Consider the following 22886-nt stretch of genomic DNA (forward strand, 5'->3'; position numbering starts at 1 on the left):
CTGTTTTCGCAACCTTCTTTTATTGGCCAGGAGCTGAAAAACGGTCTAGTTAATTAATTTTCTACCTTGCATTTTCAACTCATGAATTATTCAAAGCCTAACCTGAACACACTGACAACAATGGGGAAACTATTCTGGGCTCGTCAGGCAGAAACTCCGGAGAGTATCCATCACCGACCTCTCTACGGTGTGCCGGGCTCACCGCCTAAACTTACCTCGAGATCGTCGGCAGGATGGCTGGCAGGAGGGCCGCGGCCAAAAGCGCTGAACAGTGACTTCTTCTTCCTGGGCGGCGGCACCGGCATGTGCGAAGGGTCGCCTTCGACACGCTGCTGCGCCGAATGCGGTGGCTTGACAGTAGCCGTCCGTCCGCTGGCCACACTGTCCACAGCACGGCGCAGGTGGCTCTTGCGACGTGGGTGCCGGTGGTACATGTCGTCACACGACAGGCAGAACACCTGCCGATTGCACTTGTCGCAGCGCACCGCGGGCCTCGTGCATCCACACAGGTCGCAGTGGGAGCCATCCCGGGCGCTGGAGCCGGCCGTGCCGACGCCATTGGGCGCTGCGAAACACCACGACAAATCAGCGGATCAGGTGAAAATAATATTACAGGCACACCGAGACATACCCGGTAAATGGACCACGATTGCACCGCTGGTGAGCGTGTACCGCTTACAAACGTTCATAGGTGACACAAAAATATTTTTGTCACCATTAGCCAATGGTTCATTGAAATATCTCAATATTCCCACTTTTTCACGATACCTTCAAGTTTTACCGAACGCGCCGTGGTGGAAAAGTGGTTATATTGCTTGACTGCTGACCCAAAGGTCAAGGGATCGAATCCTGGCCGCCGTGGCCACATTTCGATGGAGGCGAAATGCGCAAGGACCATTGGCTTAGATCTGAGGAAAGAAGCCAATAAAAAGGGAGAAGACAGGGAGGTAATCAGAAAAATGTTCGTTTGGCTTTCCTACTCTAGGGCATTAGGGACCTAAAGAGAAAACACGTGTAGTTTTAACGAATAACTTTAAGTAGACTTCTCTCTTTCTCTTTCTGCAAATTTGTAACATTTCATATGAGATAGGTGTTCTCGGCAACAACATCAAGCTTTTTTTTTTACTTAGAAGCGTGGCAGTTTGGGCTAGTTGGTATATGACATGATAGTTATAGTGCGAGAGCAGAACGATGACAAAAGATGATCAGATACGTAGATTATTTCTTGGTTGTTCTAAAGTGTACTCTTTTTATGTTGCACTTGATATCAGTCCAAACAATAGGCGTGTTTGAAGATTGTTTGAAGCCTCTTGTGCTGACACACGAAATGCCCGAGAATGACACGTTAAGTTTTTAGATTTAAGACTGTTTTTTAGCACACAGTATATTTGTTGGTGTTACAAACCACGTGCGCAGAAACCATTGCTTCTTTTTTTCTTCCGCTCACAGCAAGCTAGTAAAGCGAGGCATAGTCTGCACCTGCCTTGAGAATACCTTGAACAGGCCATGCTTTCACAATTCTGCGAGCTTCAAAGCACAAGTGCCCCGGCTTATGGCTTCAGTTTTTTCTGGGGCGGTTATCGCATCTGTCGACGAGTCTATTTTGTAAACCAGTAGGGCAGAGCAGAGGCAGGCACAGAATCCGAGCAACACGGACACAGAGCGTGAAAGGATAGCTGTTGTTCCGTACAAACACCAAATATCTCACAAGCGCAAGAAAATCGGCAAGCGTGCAAGTGTTCGTGTGTTGTTCTCTGCACCATTCAAATTATTCAGTCTCACCAAATTGACAAACCCACTGAAGAAGCAGTCATCAACTGAATGTAAAGTGGAACATAGGACCAGGTATGCGGCATATTCCTGGGGAGTTGTCTATAGGACCCAACTTTCCTGTGGTGCTTGTTATGTCACAACGACCAGAAGGTGTCTGAACGATCAGCTGAGAGAACACATAAACAATGTTAGGAAGGGGAAAGATGGTTTTCTTGCACAGCACTGCACTGCGTGCAACTGTGTGCTGCTTTTCAAGGACACAGCGACGCTGTATAAGCACAGGGATGAGTGCACCCGAGTTATCGTCGAGGACGCGATGGCACGCCAACAGGTGTCATGCGTTAGCAAGCTTTCTGTGTCTGTGTCTGAGAAGGAACTAAGGTTCATTGAAGGCATAAGTGCGCGCACCTAGTTATAGTACTTTTAGTTTTCTGTTCTGTTTCCTTATGGGTTATTCGCCTTTTTTTTCCTTATTCTTGCATTGCTCTTTGTGTCACATGGTTTTTGTCTCATGGTTTACTGTCTACTTTATACGTTTTCGACCTTTGCGCAATAAACTATGTTGAAAGTTAGCGATCGTCTTCTTTCTGTCCATTTGTCGTCGTTCTGTTCTCCTGCTATAACTGTCGTGATGTTTGTTTTGTTTTTTTGTCCCTCAAAATCATTCAAAATTATGAGTCGCCGTAATTTGTGCATTTTTTATGCAAAAAAATTTAATTCGCCGCATGTATCCTCTAACCTAACGCATTACCTAACCTATAACTAGTACATACGTTTTCGCAAGATCAATATTTTTAAAGAAATAATAACACCCCTGCAGTCTTGTGGTCGAATATACGTTACAGCACTTTATTTATAAATAGCGTAGGACGGTGGCTTTCGCCCCACCGCGGTGGTCAATGGGCTAAGGTACTCGGCTGCTGACCCGCAGGTCGCGGGATCGAATCCTGGCTTCGGCGGCTGCATTTCCGATGGAGGCGGAAATGCTGTAGGCCCGTGTGCTCAGATTTGAGTGCACGTTAAAGAACCCCACCCAGGTGGTCAAAATTTCCGGAGCCCTCCACTACGGCATCTCTCATAATCATGTGGTGGTTTTGGGACGTTCAACCCCACATATCAATCAATAAAGGACGGTGACTTTAAATTATTTACTGGTCTCCTAGAGCAATTAATCGTACGCCTAAATCGTCATGCGCGACGCAAGTTAGCCAGCACTTTCCTTCTTCGTTTATTCAAACGAACGAGGGCAGCTCGCGGAGCGCGTGAAATTCGCGACGAGCAGCCGACGCCCTACACGCACCGTCAGTCCCGCTACCTCCCGCTATCCTGAAATGCGCCGGGGCTCCGAGGGAGAGGGGCTAGCGTTGCTGTTTTAGTATAGCATTATGTAAGCATGAATCAGTGCGAAGGAGCTCAGATATACGTAGCTCCCTCCTGGCGGCTAGTAAAGGAGCATTCGACTGCATCCACCTTATCCCTTTCGTGTAGCGGAGACGTCCAGAGTAAACAGGCAGGCGCCCTGCAGAAGCGGCTCAGCACCCTCCTCACCAGCCTGTCGCGCGTCACTCATGGGACGGCTAATTGGGTCCGCCGCTGCGGGCAGCCAGCTTCGCGGAAACCTAATTACCCGACTCGTGGCAATCTGGAGAAATCGCGGAAGGAGAAAAAAAAAGCAACAGAGGTAATTGGCGCCAGATGTCAGGTCGCGACTTCACCCGGTGCCCTTAGGAGTCATCCAGCCTTAGGAGTCATTTCGTCGGGGAGAGCACTAGAGGATTGACTGAGACGAGCTACCACTAGTCTCTAGCCTCGTGTTTTATCTTGGGTAGACGGAAAAATGCGAGCAGCAGAGATGCAATCAGCTGATCTCAGATAATCCATCTGCACGCACGAGAGCCGTATTGAAGAGACCAGGCATATATTTCGCTACTATAGATCATCCTCAAATCATAGGGTATGTTTTTCTATGATAACACCCCTGCCCCAAGAAAAATAAACTAGTCGTACCTGTAAGTTGGAAACACGTCCCGTTCTGGCTACGGTGTGGCACTACTGAGAACATGAGAAACTTGTTTGTATTTGCAAGTATATAAATTAAATATTACAGCTTTAACAATACATTGCAGCTTTTTCAAACAAACGAACAATTTAATAGTAATCCAAACATGCTACAGGTACACACGAAGAAGTAGAAGTTGAGCTGCGTTGTTAAGTTGACGTTTCGCAATACAAAATAAGTAAACATATACAGCTACGGAGGATTTAACAAGCCAAAAAAGACGCAAGAAAGGAAGACGGGAGGTGACGTGACCTTGATATTTCAATTAGACGGCTTCCGATTGCGGAGCCGTATGTGGGTGTGGTTTTTATTATTTTTTTCATTTTGCAGAGATAGCTAAAGCAACGCTACAACCTAGCCTGTTACGGAAAACAATGCCTCATTATCTGAAGAAGTGGATTAAGATGATTGATTGATTTGTAAGGTTGAACGTCCCAAAACCAAAATATGATTATGAGAGGCGGATTAAGATGTAATATTATGACTGGTTCATGTGTTGGTGCTGCATCTCGGATTGCCCGGATGATTTTCGCTTTCCGTGGTAATAGAACGACATCATACGAATAAGCTCAAACCAGCTCGTAAATTGGAGGAAACGGAGAGAGAGAGGGGGCGGTGCAGGCAGGAGGGAGGTCCTATCAAGATCGAACATGTTTGCATATCAATTATGCGTATATGAGCGATCCCTAAGATTGATTGATTTCAGAAACGAGTCGCGTCGCTTTGCTGGCTCGCGACCATATAGAGAGGAGCACGGAATGACAGGAAGGTAACACGTTCGTTTCGCTTGCGCGCACTGGGGCAAATTCATGAGAGCGGGAAAAGAGAAAGGGCGCCGAGCGCGTATGCAATTGAAGCTGCTTGTCAAGTCTATACGAGCAATCGCAGAGACTTCTCACCTTAAACGAGCAAAACCTTCGTTGATTTCTGGGCCATCGACGCACATGACAATGTTCCGAGAATCTGGGCCTCTGAAAATAGACTCTAATCCAATCGGCTTAGTGCGTGGTACGATCGGCTTAGCGCTAGTATCTCTCAGTGTCGTAACGAGCGCAATAGCACGGGAGTGAGTGTTCAATGAATTGTCTGGGTGTTCAATGGCCGCTTTGATCCCGCTGTAAGCGTGTCAGCCAATAATATTTGCGGAACGAGTCAAACCCTATCAAGAGGCGTCCAAACAACGTCGCATACTTGGAGCACGAAATTTGTAATAGCAGTTTCAATTCTAAAGATAGATTGGATTAGGTTCTTGTAGGTTACATTTTTGAATGCTATAAGACGATTAATAACTATGTGCAATAGTCTGAATGAGCAAACGATGTTGTCTTGCAGCGCCAATCCTTGACTGTGGTGGCATACGTAACCACTTCAGTTCCTTCATAGGTGGTTGGTAGGTGGCGTTGGCAGATTCTAGTAATATCGGTAGGCCACTAAAATATTATGTGACGTCCTTCTGCGTGAACTTGATAGCGGCCGTCTTTTATCTCCTTGATAGTGACCGTCTTGGCTGCCTGTACTAATTTGTAATTTCGTAACTAAGATTTTTTTTTCTACTGGGTGAAGGAGCCAGTCAAGCTTTCACATGCAGCTTCTTTCCCTTCGCACCAAACCACGTATAGAATGTGTTTTTCATGTACTTGTCACCTGGTTAAAAAAACACTCAAACTGAAACTCCTTTACCAGCCGTTCGTAAGTTCTGTAGCATAGTGCAAACTTCATAATGATCTAATCAGCTGCATTTGAGTCACAAATTGTGACCTATATGCGTGCCGGTTTCGCTTCATGTGATGACAAAGTTTTTTTAGTTTTTTGTAGTACACCAGGCTTCAAAACTAGATTGGATGTTTACGTTATCTTCTGCTTGAATCGAAAAAGATTACAGGTGCTGCGCTCTGCCATATACTTATTCTTTGGTACCCCCTGTACATATAGGGGGAGTCTTAAGAAAGCAAAACCATTTATGGAAACACAATGCATTTGGTTGGTATGTGGGGTTTAACGTCCCAAAACCACAATATGATTATGAGAGACGCCGTAGTGGAGGGCTCCGGAAATTTAGACCACCTGTGTGGGGTTCTTTAACGTGCACTTAAATCTGAGCACACGGGCCTACAACACTTCCGCCTTCATCGGAAATGCAGCCGCCGTAGCCGGGATTCGAACCGGCGCCCTGCGGGTCAGCAGCCGAGTACCTCAGCCACTAGACCCCCGCGGCGGGGCGACAATGCATTTGGTGCATCGTGACTCTCCTACGAAACTTGCTATGTGTGCCTTCACCTTGTTCTCATTCATAGTGTCTCCATTGTGGGGGCGTGTGAATCACGCAACGTCAGCGCAGATCGTGATCATGCCTTTACGTGGACTCAGTGGATGCATGGATGAACGCCATGAGGTTCCCGTTCATAACGTAGCCGTGACGTGCGAGCCACAAAGCGCTATTGGCCTGGTGGGCGACCAATGGTGGCGCTGCGAACGGCGCTTGTACGACGTCAATAAATGGATAGAAAAATGGCGCGTTTTCCTTCTCCGTCTCCGCACCGGAGACAACTACACCGCCGAGCGAAAACATCGGCACTCCGGGCGTGGCAGTCCATACTGCATGGACTGCGGCGACCTGGAGACTCTGGACCACCTTTTGCTTCATTGCCCGGCTGGTGACGCGAGCAGACAGGTGATGCTCGCAACGTACGGAGCTCTCGGCCTGCCTCGGACAACAACTGAGCACCTCTTGTTCCCGAACAGTGGCCGCGCGCATATCAAGCGTGCCCTTTCAGCGCTGCTCGACTTTGTAGACGGAAGCGGACTGCGTGAGCGAATTTAGAGAATTCGCGCCCCGTGATTTTGGTAGACGATCTGTGCATCCCCCCCTTCCTTTGCTCGCTCTCTCCTTTCTCTTTCCTCTCTTCGCTCAAGTCTATTATCCCCCATTCCCCTTCCCATGTGAACCACTGCTGAGGTGTCGCACTTAGCTGCAGACAGTTGCGGGGTTCACTTTTCTTTTCTTTTCCAATTTTAAGAACCACTTCCCCCCCTGCTGCGGTTCTTCCAGTTCGAGACCTATGTATGCCTTCGCTGCTTCAATGTGACTGCTGCGCAGTGTAATCGGCGAGGAACCACGTGCAATTCCGTGGCACTTCTGCTGCTGCTTGTTCAATGATTGTGTTCTTCGATTCTTTTTTTTTGTGTGTGTGAAGGGATAGATGATATTCCGCGCATTTCTGAGAACGAAATAAATCATGGCCATGAGCAAAAACGAGAAACGTTATGAGATGGGTTTCGAGCACAGCGTGCGATTATGCTTTAAAACAAGCAGTAATAATTTGCAGAATAAGGTAAATTTTGTATTTTCGAATGCGTATACATACCGAAATCACTTCAATATCACTCACACATACGTGCACATGCTCTCAAAATGTCCATATACGTACGATTTCTACATATGTACGCGTACTTTGCGCCGTCAAGTGTGCCGATATAGTACAGAAGAACAGAAGGTTTATTGTGCTAAATGAAGAAGAATACATGTGCATGATATACAGAAAGAGGTCCCATAGTCAGAGACTGCAAGGGGACCTCTTGTACAATGTAGAATTGAGAATGATTGTGATGTACATAGCAGGGAGACAGAGCTACAGTAAAATGCAATTGAAACAAATAAAGTAAGAATATACCCTTGTAATCTCACAGAAACAAAAAGTAAGAATAACGTGCTAACTTCAATGACAAATGATTACAGAACACAACTCACAATGAACAGGAATCAAATAAGAAACAGCAAAACAGGCTAGTTAGTTGACATGATATGATTTTTTAACTTCGATTTAATTTCTATTGCATTGCAGTATATTTCTATTGCATATTCTGCATCGCTATATAACTGTCTGTCGAATTTATGGAAGCAGGCAAGCGCGTAAAAGGCCCACAGAACAAAACGGTCACTTAAATATTGGTATCGTGGAACGTAAAACAATCCAAGTCACATTTGAAGCAACGAGTAGCATAGTATGACATCTATGTTATGTCAGACTTGCAAGCGTGAAGTGCCAATAGGTTGTGTTCTACTCCGACTCGTAGCCTTGCCGCGCCGCGGTGGTCTAGTGGCTAAGGTACTTGGCTGCTGACGCGCAGGTCGCGGGATCGATTCCCGGCTGCGGAGGCTGCATTTCCAATGGAGGTGGAAATGCTGTAGGCCCATGTGCTCGGATTTGGCTGCACGTTAAAGAACCCCAGGTAGCCAAAGTTACCGAAGCCCTCCACTACGGCGTCTCTCATAATCATACGGTGGTTTTGGGACGTTAAACTTCACAACTAAATGCTGAGTGCGGATATATTTGCATGCACTGAAAAACAATGTTCGAGGGTGTGAGGGACGACACCTTGAGTAAAGGGATATTGAGGGGCGTAAAAAAAAGCCAGAGAACTACGAGCGCGTTTAGCGTTCGAAACCCATCACTTCAGTCACTCGCTATATTCATCCCTCACTAGTATCTTTGCAACCCAAAAGTAAATAAATCATTTCACGGGCACGTGAGCAACATGAAAACAAATGAACGGACATTTCGTGATCCTATATTGTGAATAAAATTTTTGTATTTGAGAAAACATGCACCATAATAACCTTTTCTGCAAAACAACAAGCATGTGGCCAGAGGAGCCTCTTCAATGAAAAAAATGACCGCTCGCACCATTAAAAATATATTTCCTAGCGAATGAATTTGTTATTCAACTGCATAGCACTCTAAAATATTATGCAGCAATTTGTAAGAAAAGGGCACCACGAGTGCAAGGTGGAACACGCAAAAAGCAGTGGCACTGGCAAGAATGCCTGCTCAGCATCATGGCATCTCGAACCGGAAGTCGGTGCTTACGGGCGCCGTATCCCACAATTCACCGCGTGAGCCAAGATTTTGCTATCCACCTATTAGGAGTTCACGCGCTTTCGTTTTTAAGCCTGGTGTCGTATAGAAACCACCGTGCATGCATGGTAAAGCTTGACAAAGAAGCAGTTCAGTTGGTTATCTGGTGTGTGGTGGCTACCGACGCTGTTCGAACAATCGTGGATCTCCGCTTTTAACTCATTTTTAAAGCACAGCGTTTTGTTTCGTGGAACTGCATGCGGCCGCTTGTCTCCGCGGCGAGCGCTGCGCAATCTTAAACGGTAAATGTTAAAAGGCACGTATTGATTATGTTAACTGTATTATATTGCCATTCCATTGGCCTTGCCAGGCTTATGCTTAAAATTTGAGTGTATACTCCATCTCTCCAATCTGCAGCGTTATGCTGTAATGGCAATGCAAACTTTAGAGATGTTGCCTTTCCTCTGTCGCAATTTTTTTTTGTAATTTCTCTTTCTCTTCGCAACATTTTTTTTATCATCTTTCATTCCCCTCACCCCTTTCCCCAGCACAGGGTAGCCAGCCGGTCTAAGAACTGGCTAACCTTCCTGTCTTTCCGCTTAAACTTTCCTCCTCCTCCTTAGAGCTGTCAAATATTTGTGGTCTTTTTCATCAATAGTATTATTAGAAATCGGTGGCGCTGCATACAAATATTTTCTTTTTAGTTTAAGAATGATGCCAACAATATATATATTGAAACTAGTTTGGAGTTTTAACAAGGTTGCTAATTTAGAAACATTAATACCATGCAAAATGTGACATGAGCTCGACGGAAACTGCAGGCCAGCAGTGAACGTAATTTCTATGCTATAGGTTAACCGATGACGTTGCCTCAACCCGCTTTGCACATGTTATAGACGTGTAGACATTGCCTCATACTGATTTGCACGAACATTGAGCATTCACCACTTCGCCGCAGTCGATCACGACAGAGACAATGTACGGTGGGGTTGGCAAGTCATCGTGTTTGCAGGACAAGAGCAGTGATGATGATGTATTCTCCTTTGACAGCCTCGACTACACATTCAACAACGTCGCCTGCGTCGCACACCGCCTCACCATCGATGAGAAACCATGATGTTTCACAAGCTTTATCTATACATACGTGTAGATGCTGGAGAAAGGCGCGATTATTAAACATTAAAAAAAACACCCGTGCAAATTGTTATTGTACCGTAGAAAATATGATAACGTATGAGAATGCACACACACATAGTTTCGCTTTTTTACCACAATGCGGTCGGTGGCTTCGGCTCAATCGTCGGTATCCGGGATGATTCCTGGCCCTGTCAATTGAGCCACAACTAAAATAAGATTGTAATGGCACTCGAAAACAGTCGTTGAAGGCGTTCGTTGACTCTCGCAAAGCTGTTAGTTCGACGAAGTTTTTCGATGAATCTGCGTACAGGAGCTTCAGCGGCTGCAGCGCGGTCGAAAAGTGCAATCCTCAAATTGATGTCACACGTGAGAGGGCGCCACTCCAAGATCTAGAGGCCAATTTTTAGCTCTGCGTAATATATTTTTTCACTTAATCAATTTATTGTCCTGAAGGAAAACAAAACAGTGAATCCATACACGTCAGACTCTAGAGTTTATGATGATGTAGTGGTGGTGGCCTAACCCTTTGACAACAAAAGAACACCTTCAGTTTCCTGGCCTCAAAAAGAAAAAAAAACATCGGCATTAACATCCGACAACAAAGGCATGAGACGAGCACTGAGCAGCCTTGGTTCTAACCTAGGCGTAGAGTTAGCCACCACTCAGAACGCCGTCTTTTCGAGACTGCTGCCGCGCGTCATCACCCCCCCCCCCCCTTCTGTCACTGCTACCATTATCTTTGCGAGATGAGTAGCGCTATCTCTCAGAAGGCCATGGAAATCATTGACTAGTTTAAAGTCCTACTGCCTCACAAAGTCTGCTGTGAAGTGAAGCCAAGTCCTGCCATCGAGTGCGAAACAATTATTTAGCTCAATAGCGCATGTGTTATACGCGCTTAAGACTGGTAAAGCGCGTCATATTTTTTTTTTTCGCTACTCGGACGCGCCATCAAACCACCGTGAATCACTTGTTGGATCGCTCACCTGAACGATGGCGACAACAAAAGCAGGCACGACAGCTCTGCGCGTTAGGAAGAAAAGCAGCAATCGGCGCTACTGTTGCGTTGTGCATTGCCACGGATGTAAAGGGCCGAAAAACATTCAATTTTATCTATTTCCACAACTTTCGTATGAAGCAGAAAAGAAAGAGTGTTAGATACGGGCCGTTGAGCTTGTTCGGCACGAGGTTTATTCGCATTCTCAACGGCTGGTCCAATGATAGAGTGTGCACATGTGGATCCGCTGTTAGATTGAGAACAAGAGCCTTAGTTTGCTTGTTATTTAATTTTGTTTGTTTGTTTGCTTCTTCTGACTTTGCACTTACAGTATAAATGCGCGTTGTTGTGGTTGCTTTATACGTGCGAAAAAAATTAGCTCACAATTAAATTTTTCTCATTGGTCGAGCATCTAAGAACAAGGCCGCATTGTAAATTTCAGGTTAACGCTGCGCTACAGAGTTCACTATGAATGGCCCAATAGCGTCCGGTTTTGAGCTGCCGCACCAGATTCTACGATCCTCAACCACACAAGGCACAGGTTCATCCACAGGCAACATTTTGATTACTTCAAATTGTGCCTGATTTTTCCGTCCTCGCCCTTGCATCAACCTTTGTCGACACATGCAACTAAGCTCAATTCGGGTCTCGCTGGTTGATCCGAAATTTGCTGCCACTACCTGCTTTACGGTAGTAACTACAAGATTTCGTAATATTACAAAATAACGCATTTATCACAGTTGACGATGCATTTCCCCGCAAGTCATATGTCATGCAATGGCAGAAAGCAATATGGCTGCCGAAACCCGGTGACAGCCCGACCCCTGAAGTTACCCTCTTTAGTTCACTATTCCCTTCGTCGTCTTTGGCACCTTTCTTAGTTGTTCCGTAACGATATCGTTAGACACATTTTTCTTAGTAAAACTGTTCTGTTGGGCCGTATAGGGCACAAAGGTGCGAATTAATACAGCATTTAGTTCTCGCTTACTTCTTACGCCAGCGTTCGTGTGATATGCGCTGAGTACCACGTTTTGTTTGACTTTTTTATTGTAAAAATTATAAATACAACTCTTAGAAAAGGCGCAGAGTTAGCATGAAGGTAAATTTACGCCCACCAATCTTTCGAGTCTACTAGGAAAAGCAAGAGTCAGTCTTCAGTCAGGAGCACAATTTATCTCTCTTGTTTCGTGTTGGCCTGGGATAAACAAAGCGCGAATAGCGCCTGTTTGACTTTCCGATTTCCTTGCTCATGTCGTTCTTCCGAGATTGAAGCTGAATCAAGAGATGCATTGTGTTGGTTTTTTTTTTTGTCTGCTTCTGAGCACCTCTGTGACCTTTGAATTCATTTACATATTTGCGAGTGTGTTATAAGAACCTTTCTACATAACGTCAACAGCCTCAATGACTGAGATGCACTGAACGAAACAGTGATCCTAAGTTACTGCCTTCTTTTTGTTTTGTTTTTTGTTTTGTTTTTTGCCTTCTAGACGGATTTTGAATACAAGCAACCCACCATGTGGCTCACGTGTGGTACATTTTGCATAAGACGCACACACTAGTTTTCATATTTCCATTTTTTGTATTATAAACCAGAATATGCCCTAATAAACACGGAAAGCAGATGTTGTTAACAAGTAACTCGCCTCCTTTGATCGTCAAGCACTGAGAGGCAGAGCAGTAGCAATATATACTTTTACTTGTTGCCTGAGAACCGTCTACCTTACTTAGTAAATGAAGTATCAGAACAGTACATTGGCGCGCCAAAGTTCAACAGCTGCTGACGTCCTTTTAACGCGTCTTCGATAGCCCGTACAAACACTGCGTCATATAAGTTCTCTCATTGCGCCCCTTGGAGTGGTAGAGTGGGCGTCCTCGTTTGCGGACATCGCCGGAGGGCAGCGACAACTTGCGGTGTTTCCCTACCTCCGCGCCCTCCTTAACTTGAGCGCTTCCTATCCGCCCCAACTGTCACGCCAGCTTTTGTACTATGCGTTTGTCTTAAACGTTTCATTTCTTTACCACCGCTCCCCTTTTTTTCGATAATCCAACCTGTCAAGTAGAATGAGCCTTTTATGGGATAGAGACGCGCACTGTGCAAGCCGCACCGCTTGCAAAAGTCACGCCATAGCACCACTTAGTGGGCAAACGCAAAAAAGCAATATCCTTTTGTAGCAGTATGCACGGTCCCTGGCAGAGCGCTTATTGCTGTTGGCATGCACCTTGGACACGAAATTCGTATGAAACAATAGTCTAATAACGGCAATGCTATCGTCGTGTCCTCATGAGTACTAGACGTCTCCATAGCAGTGGTCACGGAAGCTGACAGATACCTAATAAATCAGTTCGGAGACGGGGTTGATTCAAACGGAACAATTTTTTTTATTTGCAAGCATGAAGCCCGAAAAAAACGATGATGAGTGGACGAACACAGGAGTAACAAAAGTGTTTACGTGTTTTTTTTTTGTTAGGCTTTGATCATATACTGTGCATTCAATGAACAAATCATAACGAACGTAACACGTAGTTTCAAGCATGTATTGTATCGCAGTGTTGCATTGGTGCTACACCAGATTGTACAAAGCATGCAAAAACAACACTGTATAAAAAAAAAGTCCGAAGTTAACTGAACGCCGAATTATCCACAAGTATAAAGGAACAACAATCTGTAAATGTCGGCATTATCAGTACAGTTTAATTTTCTTGATTTATACGTAAAGACTGCACTTATATTGCATAAGAGTAGAGTAAAATCCTCTAATAAGGTCATCCTGAGACTTCGTTCCCAACGCTTGCAGCGCAAGACAGATGTTCTGTCATTTAGTTTCCTCTAAATACACTATACAAATAAATCTGGCACTAGTGTCTACGGAAGCTGCAATGCACGTTGCTTCAGAAAGCATGTGATTGATGGTTAGTAGCACACAAATTTGTCTAATTTTCATACTTTCGACTTTGTTTGACTTCCATGGCGTGGAGCCACTTTGTCACGAAACGACAATCAGCAAATATTCAGCAGTTGCCTTTTACTATACCTTAACCTTTGAGGCTAACCGATTCAAATCAGGTCGCGAAGTTCACAGCTGTCCTTTTATTTGAAACAAAACCGAAATTCAGCAATAGATAAAGACAAAAGTGCGTTCAAAGCCCGCAAGCACGACGACTAGGCGAATTTGCGTACCTCATCATTGCTATGGTAGCTGAAAGATCGTAGAGCCAGAGTCCCCTATAGCTAAACCTGCGTTATTACGCAATTGGTCATAGTTTTTTCGCCAATACAATGACGAGCAAGTGGTCATTCGTCGGACAAACGAGCCCTTAAATTTACACTGCTTTCCTCCATTTATCGCGAGGGACTCGTTCTCAGACTTGATGCATTGAGGTGGTAGGTTTATAGAAGGGATAACTGGTGTACTACCAGTTCGTGATAAGATCACGTGCAATGGGACGCCAACAGGCGAAAAAGAGTTCAACACTCTTCGTATGTCTACTAGAGGCGCTGGCTGATATTCCCACGTTTAAATACACATATACACCCTATAAAGTAGACGGGGGGGTGTAGCTGTGTGGTAGAGCCTCGGACGCGTTTTTCGGAAATCACAGGTTTGGTTCGTTGCTGGCAGCAATTGAACTTTTTTATTTCTTCACATATACATTGCAATTACTTCTAATAACATATTCTATGGTTTCCAATTGGCATCATTGTGTGTTAGTTTACATTATATATATATATATATATATATATATATATATATATATATATATATATATATATATATATATATATATATATATATATATATATATATATATAGTGGAAAAATTGGAAAAGAAGTGGAAAACATTAGTGCTTGTTTTTTTCTGTTGCACGAAATATAAATGTCGGTTAGTGCTCTTTTCATGAGTAGGCTCAAGCGCCAGTGATTGCTGCAGGTATAAATGCTCGATCGAATATTCGATTAGATAGCTTGAACCGGACACGTGTTCAATACATCTGTACGCAACTCATCTCGATACAATAAGTGAAACAGGAGAAAAGAGAAAGGGAATTACCCTAACGTCCACGCTCACTGCTTCGTAATTCAGGCAACGCACGTGATTTTTTCCCCGTCTACAAAACTATCTTTGCGTCAAACTAAGAAAATATTGGCAGTGGCTGATAGTTTGTAACACTCAAATGAGCTTTATCAGTGACCTGCTGTAGCCATTTTCAAGTTATCTGTTGCGCTACAGAGCCTGACAAAACGGGTTCGATTCCCGTCCACGGCGACCGCGTTCCGATTGATTGATTTGTGGGGTTTAACGTCCCAAAACCACCATATGATTCTGAGAGACGCTGTAGCGGAGGGCTCCGGAAATTTTGACCACCTGGGGTTCTTTAACGTGCACCCAAATCTGAGACCGCGTTCCGATGGAAGCTGAATCTTCAGTGTACATGGTAGGCCCGTGCATCTATATAAAAGAGTACTGACACGGCCTTTAAATATGTTCAGGTTGTTGCTCGAAATAAGAACAGTGATGTCAAGAACAATAAAATTAGTGAGCCAGTGCCTGTGTGTATGCATCAAATCAATTTGAATGCCACTTCTTTAAAAAACAATTTCGGTTTCGGTATCGAAAGGACGGCTTCTCAGTGACGAGGCATGGCATTGTGACACCGGAGAATGGCAGCAACTCGCAACGTACTAGCAGCAGACCTGTCGTCGTCGTGGTGCACAACTATGAGAGTACTATCGTCCACGGACCTCGACAGTGGCTGTGGCGATTTTTGCTGCATGCAGGATGCAGAATCCGCAAACTCAGGGGAACTGTCTCTATTTGTCAAGGTAATCTTCAATACGGTGGGGCTCGCTCGCTGATACTCAATGACGAAAATTCTGAAATCAAGGTTAAACATTTCATACGTGTTGTCTGTCTCCAGCGTGTGGAGAGCGTTAACACTGCATACCAAAGAAACATAAAATGTCTCTTTTGTGGTTCCACAAAATTGTGTCAGAACTCCTCTAAGATTCAGGTGTACGCCAACGAAAACGAGGTGGCAAAATTTTAAATGGAGCGCCCGGCCGCGTTCCACACACACACACACACACACACACACACACACACACACACACACACACACACACACACACACACACACACACACACACACACACACACACACACACACACACACACACACACACACACACACACACACACACACACACACACACACACACACACACACACACACACACACACACACACACACACACACACACACACACACACACACACACACACACACACACACACACACACACACACACACACACACACACACACACACACACACACACACACACACACACACACACACACACACACACACACACACACACACACACACACACACACACACACACACACACACACACACACACACACACACACACACACACACACACACACACACACACACACACACACACACACACACACACACACACACACACACACACACACACACACACACACACACACACACACACACACACACACACACACACACACACACACACACACACACACACACACACACACACTTGAAAATTGCATTTGTGTTAACCTATGCCTGCGAGCGAAAACAACGCTACTATGGCGTAGCAATTCGTTTCGTCCAATTAAATTCTCTTACCATCCAGTGTTCAGCGCCAGCAGATTCTGGCGATAAACAGAACGGAGTGCCGTTGCGACAGCTGACAAAGCGAGAAAAAAAAAAAGTGGGAGATAGTACAATACTTAAAGCGCGACATTATCCTGGCGCACCATGTCTAGAAAAAAAAAAAGAAGTCATTGAACCAGATGTAATCAGAGTGTTTCTTTTTCTTGTCGGAATTGTATCAGTACGCCTTTAACTCATAGCTCTGATGAAAATTTCGATTTAGCCAGCAGGCTCTGCCCTTCGGCTGTTACACATGGAATGTCATTACCTTATATTCAGACTTTTTTTTCGTCGAATAATAGTCAATAAATTGTGCTTCCCCTACGCTGCTGCACAGCTAAAGGCAGTTTTTTTGCCACTCATCGCGCTTAGATTAGGTTGGGATAAATTTGCTTTCACTCTTGGGCGTTAAGCGGATCAGATCGTTAAGTAAGCGAGAACCCGTGGGAGGCGACACAAAATGCAACAAGTAGAACAGCCTAGCAAGAAACTACAGTTATTCGTCGCTTTCACCATCATTGGTTTCGTCTGCGATGTCTGGAATGACCAAATCAATGTATCGACCGAGGACTGGTCACACGAACCATATTATGTTTTTTTTTTCATTTCTGCCGAGTAATCACCGTGGAGAATTGTGGACAATACCCGAGCCACGCCCATCCCTGCATCTCGCTGGCACCAAGGTTTGAGTCGCAAGGTTTCCGTTAGTGAAAAAAAAATGGTGAAAAAACTCAATGTCATTATAAGCATTCGGCGGGAATTAACTGGGTGCTCAAGCTCACCTGTAAGGCTCACAAAAATGGTTTGTCTGTATCTGTAATATTACACATGAATTTCTTAGACAACATATGCAAGTCCAGCGGACGAAGACAGAAGAAAGACACACTTGTGTTCTCGACGTATTTTTTTTTGTCCTCATCCTCTGACGCTGAATACGTTTTATATAAGCCAGAATACCAACACACCCCCACAAACGGCAATGAAACTCTTCAGGCGGCATCGTATAAGTTCTCGCACAATACCAGCCGTCACCGTTCGGCTGTCCTGTTGGGACGCTTAACCATAACAAAAAGAAATATGTGTATTAATTGCAGACAGGGCCTGGCCAGCCTTAGTGCTGAACACTTTATTTTCGAGCCCTGCGCACGCTACGTTCATACATACAGGCTGTATGCATGTACTTATACTTCAGACACTAAAGCTGCAGCTGGCGCTTCTTGTGTGCGGCGACATCCCATTGCGCAAAAAAAAGAGGGGGGGGGGGGGGATTTCGATTGATGAGAAGCAATACCATATGATGAAGGTGATAATTACGTGTCACCAATAATGACAAAAAGAACACGTGTGCCCAAGTTGTACTTCAAAGAACGGGAATATTGAAGGCGGTTACTTGCGCAAAGCCCATTGCTTAATTAATTCACGGGCCGCACGTGCACAAAAAACGCAAAGAATAAGGGATCGACTGGTCCACTTGTGCCGACTTGACTTTTTTTTCTTTAGTCTATTCTGCTACGACGACTAATATTTCAAAGTTCATGAGTTGAATTCTGGTCTGGCGTAACAGATCGGCGGCATTTCATACGTGCCCGGCGTGCTCGGTTTCTATATCACCTCGATATGGGTCTTGAATTTCGATGATTAGGATTTCAAAGTACGTGCATTATTTTTTGCTTATTTGGGAGAGGGGATGGTGTTATAAATTGGTCTGCCATAAATAGTCCAGTCCTACAATTTTTCACATGAACAACTGCCATCACATTTTTTATTGCCCAGTTTGTGGAGATAGGTTCGCTAAGGGCTTCCACGAAGCGACCGGGAAGGGACGTGACGTATTCCACTGTCATCATGCACGCAGAAAAACGCTACGGATGAATTCGTCGACTCTCCGACACGGCGGGACTCGAGGCAGGTCGTCAACAAACATGGATTTGTTTGTCCAAGATACAGCACAGTGCGACAATCATGGCCTTGTAGACCAGCAGGGAACTCCGCAAGACCGACCGAGTGTGCGCTTGCCGGCAGGCGCTAGAGCTATCACGCAAAGGGCAACAGTGGAGCGCGCGTACGAGAAGCCATCTGCTAACGCAGTGCATCTACCTCCCGTGCAGGTGCATGAATCGGCCCAACGGCGAGTAAGCGACGGCACAGAACACCTATACACTACGCCGGGTGAACGGGAGCTACCGCTAGAAGGACTGTCATGGGCGGCCAAAGAGTATCGGCAGAGCACTATGACGTGTGCTAGCGTGACGTAAAGGGGAGGCGTTGTCCGGGCAAGTACAGACACGCGTCTTTGTGCACGGAAAACCGACGCACGGCTCACTCCAGACAAAAAGGCCTGGCGGTGAAACCACTGTGGCCATGTTCCCGACGCGCAAGCCGCACAGGGCCAGCCACGGAGGAAGGAAAGGAAGGAAAGGTTCCTTCCTCCGTCGGGCCAGCGCTCACGCTAGCACGAAAGCGATCGAGGCACCAAAAGGGAGGGTGCGCTCGCGGCCCACAAGTTAGATAGTGAATTTTCGAATTAGTCATTTCACTGCAACTTGACATTCATTAAAGTACTGTTTATGCTTTTGTCGTAGGGGTCGCATGCGAATACAACAGGTGCCTTACCGTCATAGCATTCCCCTGCCCGAATGAGCCTTTTCCGGGTAGGTACTCTGCGCCTGCGCACCGGCCTCGAGGAGGCACGTGCGATGATTTTCGGTGACCAGAACGTGAGGACACATGCGACCAAGCGACATCTGGTTGCACACGCTTGCCCCAAAGACAAACGTGCACACAAGCCTCCGAGATAACCTACCGGCATTCAGCGTACAATTTCGGAGTCCAAGGGCCCCAAGTTTTGATTTCGGCGACCTCCACTTGAAGTGCTGCTCGGACTAGGAAAAGGCCCATTGTAGGGCAGCCAACTGAGCCAAGCTTGGTGAACTCCCCTGCATTTCCTCTCCATTTCTTTCTGTCTCTCTCTCTCTTGTGTTGCACATTATAAAACGCTTCTGTTGTATAAAAACACTCTGTATAATGAAAATAACACTATACGGTTTTCACGTGGGCATACGTATGAGACATTTTAATGAGCAAAAGTATTCGCGCTGAATTTAATCAGAAGTTTCCAAGTGGGAGTAACAGCCTTTGTTAAAAGCCGTATTGGTTATTTCTTTCTCTTTTTTTCTTCGTTTTCGCGACGTCAGACTGGCGTGCTGAGATGTTTTGAGCTTACATAGCTTTTATAATTGGGCAAATGTCAGTTTTTTTTTTTTTCAACAGCGTAAAACGAACTTCATTTCCAGAGAGTCGGCATGTCCATTTGGCAAGAACCAATCTGGTTGCAATATGTCCTGCAGGCCAACACACGGCCTTAGAGCGTTGCCCCGCCACGGTGGTCTAGTGGCTAAGGTACTCGGCTGCTGACCCGCAGGTCGCGGGATCAAATCCCGGCTGTGGCGGCTGCATTTCCGATGGAGGCGGAAAGGTTGTAGGCCCGTGTACTCAGATTTGGGTGCACGTTAAAGAACCCCAGGTGGCCAAAATTTCCGGCGCCCTCCACTACGGCGTCTCTCATAATCATATGGTGGTTTTGGGACGTTAAACGCCACAAATCAATCAATCTTAGAGCATTTTCGTCTCCATCGAAAATACAGCTGCCGCAGCCGGGATTTGATCCTGCGAGCAGCCGAGTACCTTAGCTACAAGATCACAGCGGCCGAGCCAAAAGCAACTCTAGTGCGTCACTTTGGTGATTGTGTTATTTCCACTGTCTTCACTAGCACTCGAGCTCTAGCCCATGGTCTACGTAAGCTACAAGGCTGCGTCAATACTCAGGGAACTTCAATGACTGACTTTGGCTATTCTCGGCTACTGTGCCTGATACCTGAAATTGGGTGCATTAGCTACATAGGGTAATGTTAATTGTGGAGTATCATCATTTGAATCGAAACAAGTTTATACATCTTTTTTTAGAAATTAAGAATTTTTCATAAAAAGGGTGTGACAGTCAGGCCCCTGTTATCTTCGCACATTGACTTTACGCCCAGGAGAAAATACTTTGCCATGTCTAAGTTTGTAAGATGAATATTTAACATGAAACTCGTCGATAAACTGTATAATTATTCGCCTGATAAGAGTTGCTTATATATCTAAAGTGCAGGACGTGAAAAATTGTGGCTTACCAGTCTTTTTGGAAATCCCAGAAAAACAAACCTAATTTGAGATAGCAATCATCTAAATTCAAGGTCCCGATTGACGCGGCATCACAACTGAGCCCACCGGGCATGTAGGAAATGCTGCCGCAGTGTTACGTCACAACAGAACATCACGTGCCGAACATTAAAACTGTGAAAAAAGGCGCGTCGCATCCAAATCATGCAAATGGCGAGTCGTCTCAAATACACAAGCTGATGGCGTATTTTTTTGTATGTGTAATGTTTGTTGTTTAACGCTTTTTCCGTGCTGTGTGACATAAAACCGCAATGCACACTTTTTGTTTCACTGCAGAGCCTCAAACTGAGATTTAGATGCGAGGCAGCCACGGCGGCGATTGTTCTCGGAGACATCTGAAAGTGTTCTTTGTTCATAATTAGCGTTTAGAAAAGAAACAAATAGAAACCACAGATAAACACTCTACGTTCTTTGATGAACGCGTGAGTGTTGATCTGAAGATTCATGATTAATATGCGGGGTTCAACGTCCCAAAACCACGATATCGTTATGAGAGACGCCGTAGTGGAAGGCTCCGGAAATTTCGACCACCTGGGGTTCTTTAACGTGCACGAAAATCTGAGCACACAGGACTACAGCATTTTCGCCTGCGTCGAAAATGCAGCCGCTGCAGCCGAGATCCGATCCCTCGACCTGTGGGTCAGCAGCCAAGTATACCCTATAGCAACTCGACCACCGCGGCGGGGCAGTGATCTGAAGAGCGTGGAAGCCTGTACGATGCGGAGATGAATGAACGCATGCGTGTATCAACCAAAGAAAATTTGCAGGTGATTAAGCAACGACACGCCATGGTGCGTGTAATGAATATTTTGCCTGTTTCGCGTCAAAGCCCTCTTGTGCTTTATGAGGACTACGGGCCTATGTGAAGGATTTAACTTTTGCATAGTACCACCGCTGCATACGCGTCAGCCACTTCTCTCGTCTCTTTCTCGTTCGAAGTACAATATGCGAGATTGTCTTTTCAATCACTATAAATGATCTCCAACTTTGTCACAATTTCTAGAATTCACTTAAAACAGTACAGTTATTATTATTATTATTATTATTATTATTATTATTATTATTATTATTATTATTATTATTATTATTATTATTATTATTATTATTATTATTATTATTATTATTATTATTATTATTATTATTATTATTATTATTATTATTATTATTATTATTATTATTATTATTACAAACCACTCATATACATGACTGAGCTGTACAAATTTACTGATGCTTACTATATAAACTCTCTCCGTTTTGAATTAGAGTGCCCAGCCTCTTCTTTGTGCAGTAGCGAGGGTGTCACTTCATCGGCGTTACATAGTTTCTGTGCTGCTCAATCTGAGAACTAAGTCATCACGGGGTCCGGATGCTTTGCCAAATGCTTTTTTGCCCAGATATGCAGAAACGTTATCCCACATTCTAGTTGTCATTTTTTGTGCATCTTTTCTGTAGTTCTTCCTATCGATAGGTTGAGGGCACGTGTCGTACCTGTGTCTAAGAAAGAAAATTCAACACGTTTAACTATCGTCCGATTTCGTTGACATCGCTGTCGTGCAAGTTGCTTGAACATATAGTAGCAAACGAGATTAACAAAATCCTTTCTGGTAGAAATATTCTCTCTAACCCAAAGCATGGCTTTCGCAAAGGCTTTTACGGTTACCCAACTGACTTCCATCGTTCACAACTTTGCGCCTGTCCTTGACAAAACTGGGCAAATTGGTGTAGTTTTTTTAGATTTAAGGACACCTCTGGACCTTCTTTAGCACCTTATAAAAACCTAATAAAGCACCTTATATAACTTTATAAGCTTATAAAACCTTATAAAAAACTCGGAATGAATAAACTGACAGTATATTTCATTAATTAAATATCTGTGTATCTGGCTAACCGTAAACAGTTTGTTGTTCCCGATGATAATTTTTCGGGTGAACTTCTGGTAACTTCAAGAGTCCCACAGGGCAGTATTTTGGGATCTTCGATATTTTTAATTTACATAATGACATCACTAACACAATTACAGAGCCCGTGCGAATCAGATTGTTCGACGATGATTGTGTTGTGTTCAACGAAATAACTTGCAGAAATGACCAAGTTGCAAGCGTCATATCCTGGTGCGGTAAATGGAATGTGGAATTAGATGCA

General features: G+C 44.8%; 1 protein-coding gene across 4 annotated transcripts in view; it reads right to left on the reverse strand.

Annotated features, from left to right (window-relative positions):
* The window catches only part of LOC119176303 (uncharacterized), a 246952-nt gene that overhangs the window by 172940 nt on the left and 51126 nt on the right, over positions 1 to 22886 (reverse strand). For all 4 annotated transcript variants that reach the window (XM_075877328.1, XM_075877330.1, XM_075877329.1 and 1 more), the window contains exon 3: positions 216 to 565. In XM_075877328.1, the coding sequence (XP_075733443.1) occupies positions 216 to 565 (350 nt within the window). The remainder of the gene's footprint in view (positions 1 to 215; positions 566 to 22886) is intronic.

Source organism: Rhipicephalus microplus, chromosome X (assembly GCF_043290135.1).
Source record: "Rhipicephalus microplus isolate Deutch F79 chromosome X, USDA_Rmic, whole genome shotgun sequence".
Lineage (NCBI taxonomy): Eukaryota > Metazoa > Arthropoda > Arachnida > Ixodida > Ixodidae > Rhipicephalus > Rhipicephalus microplus.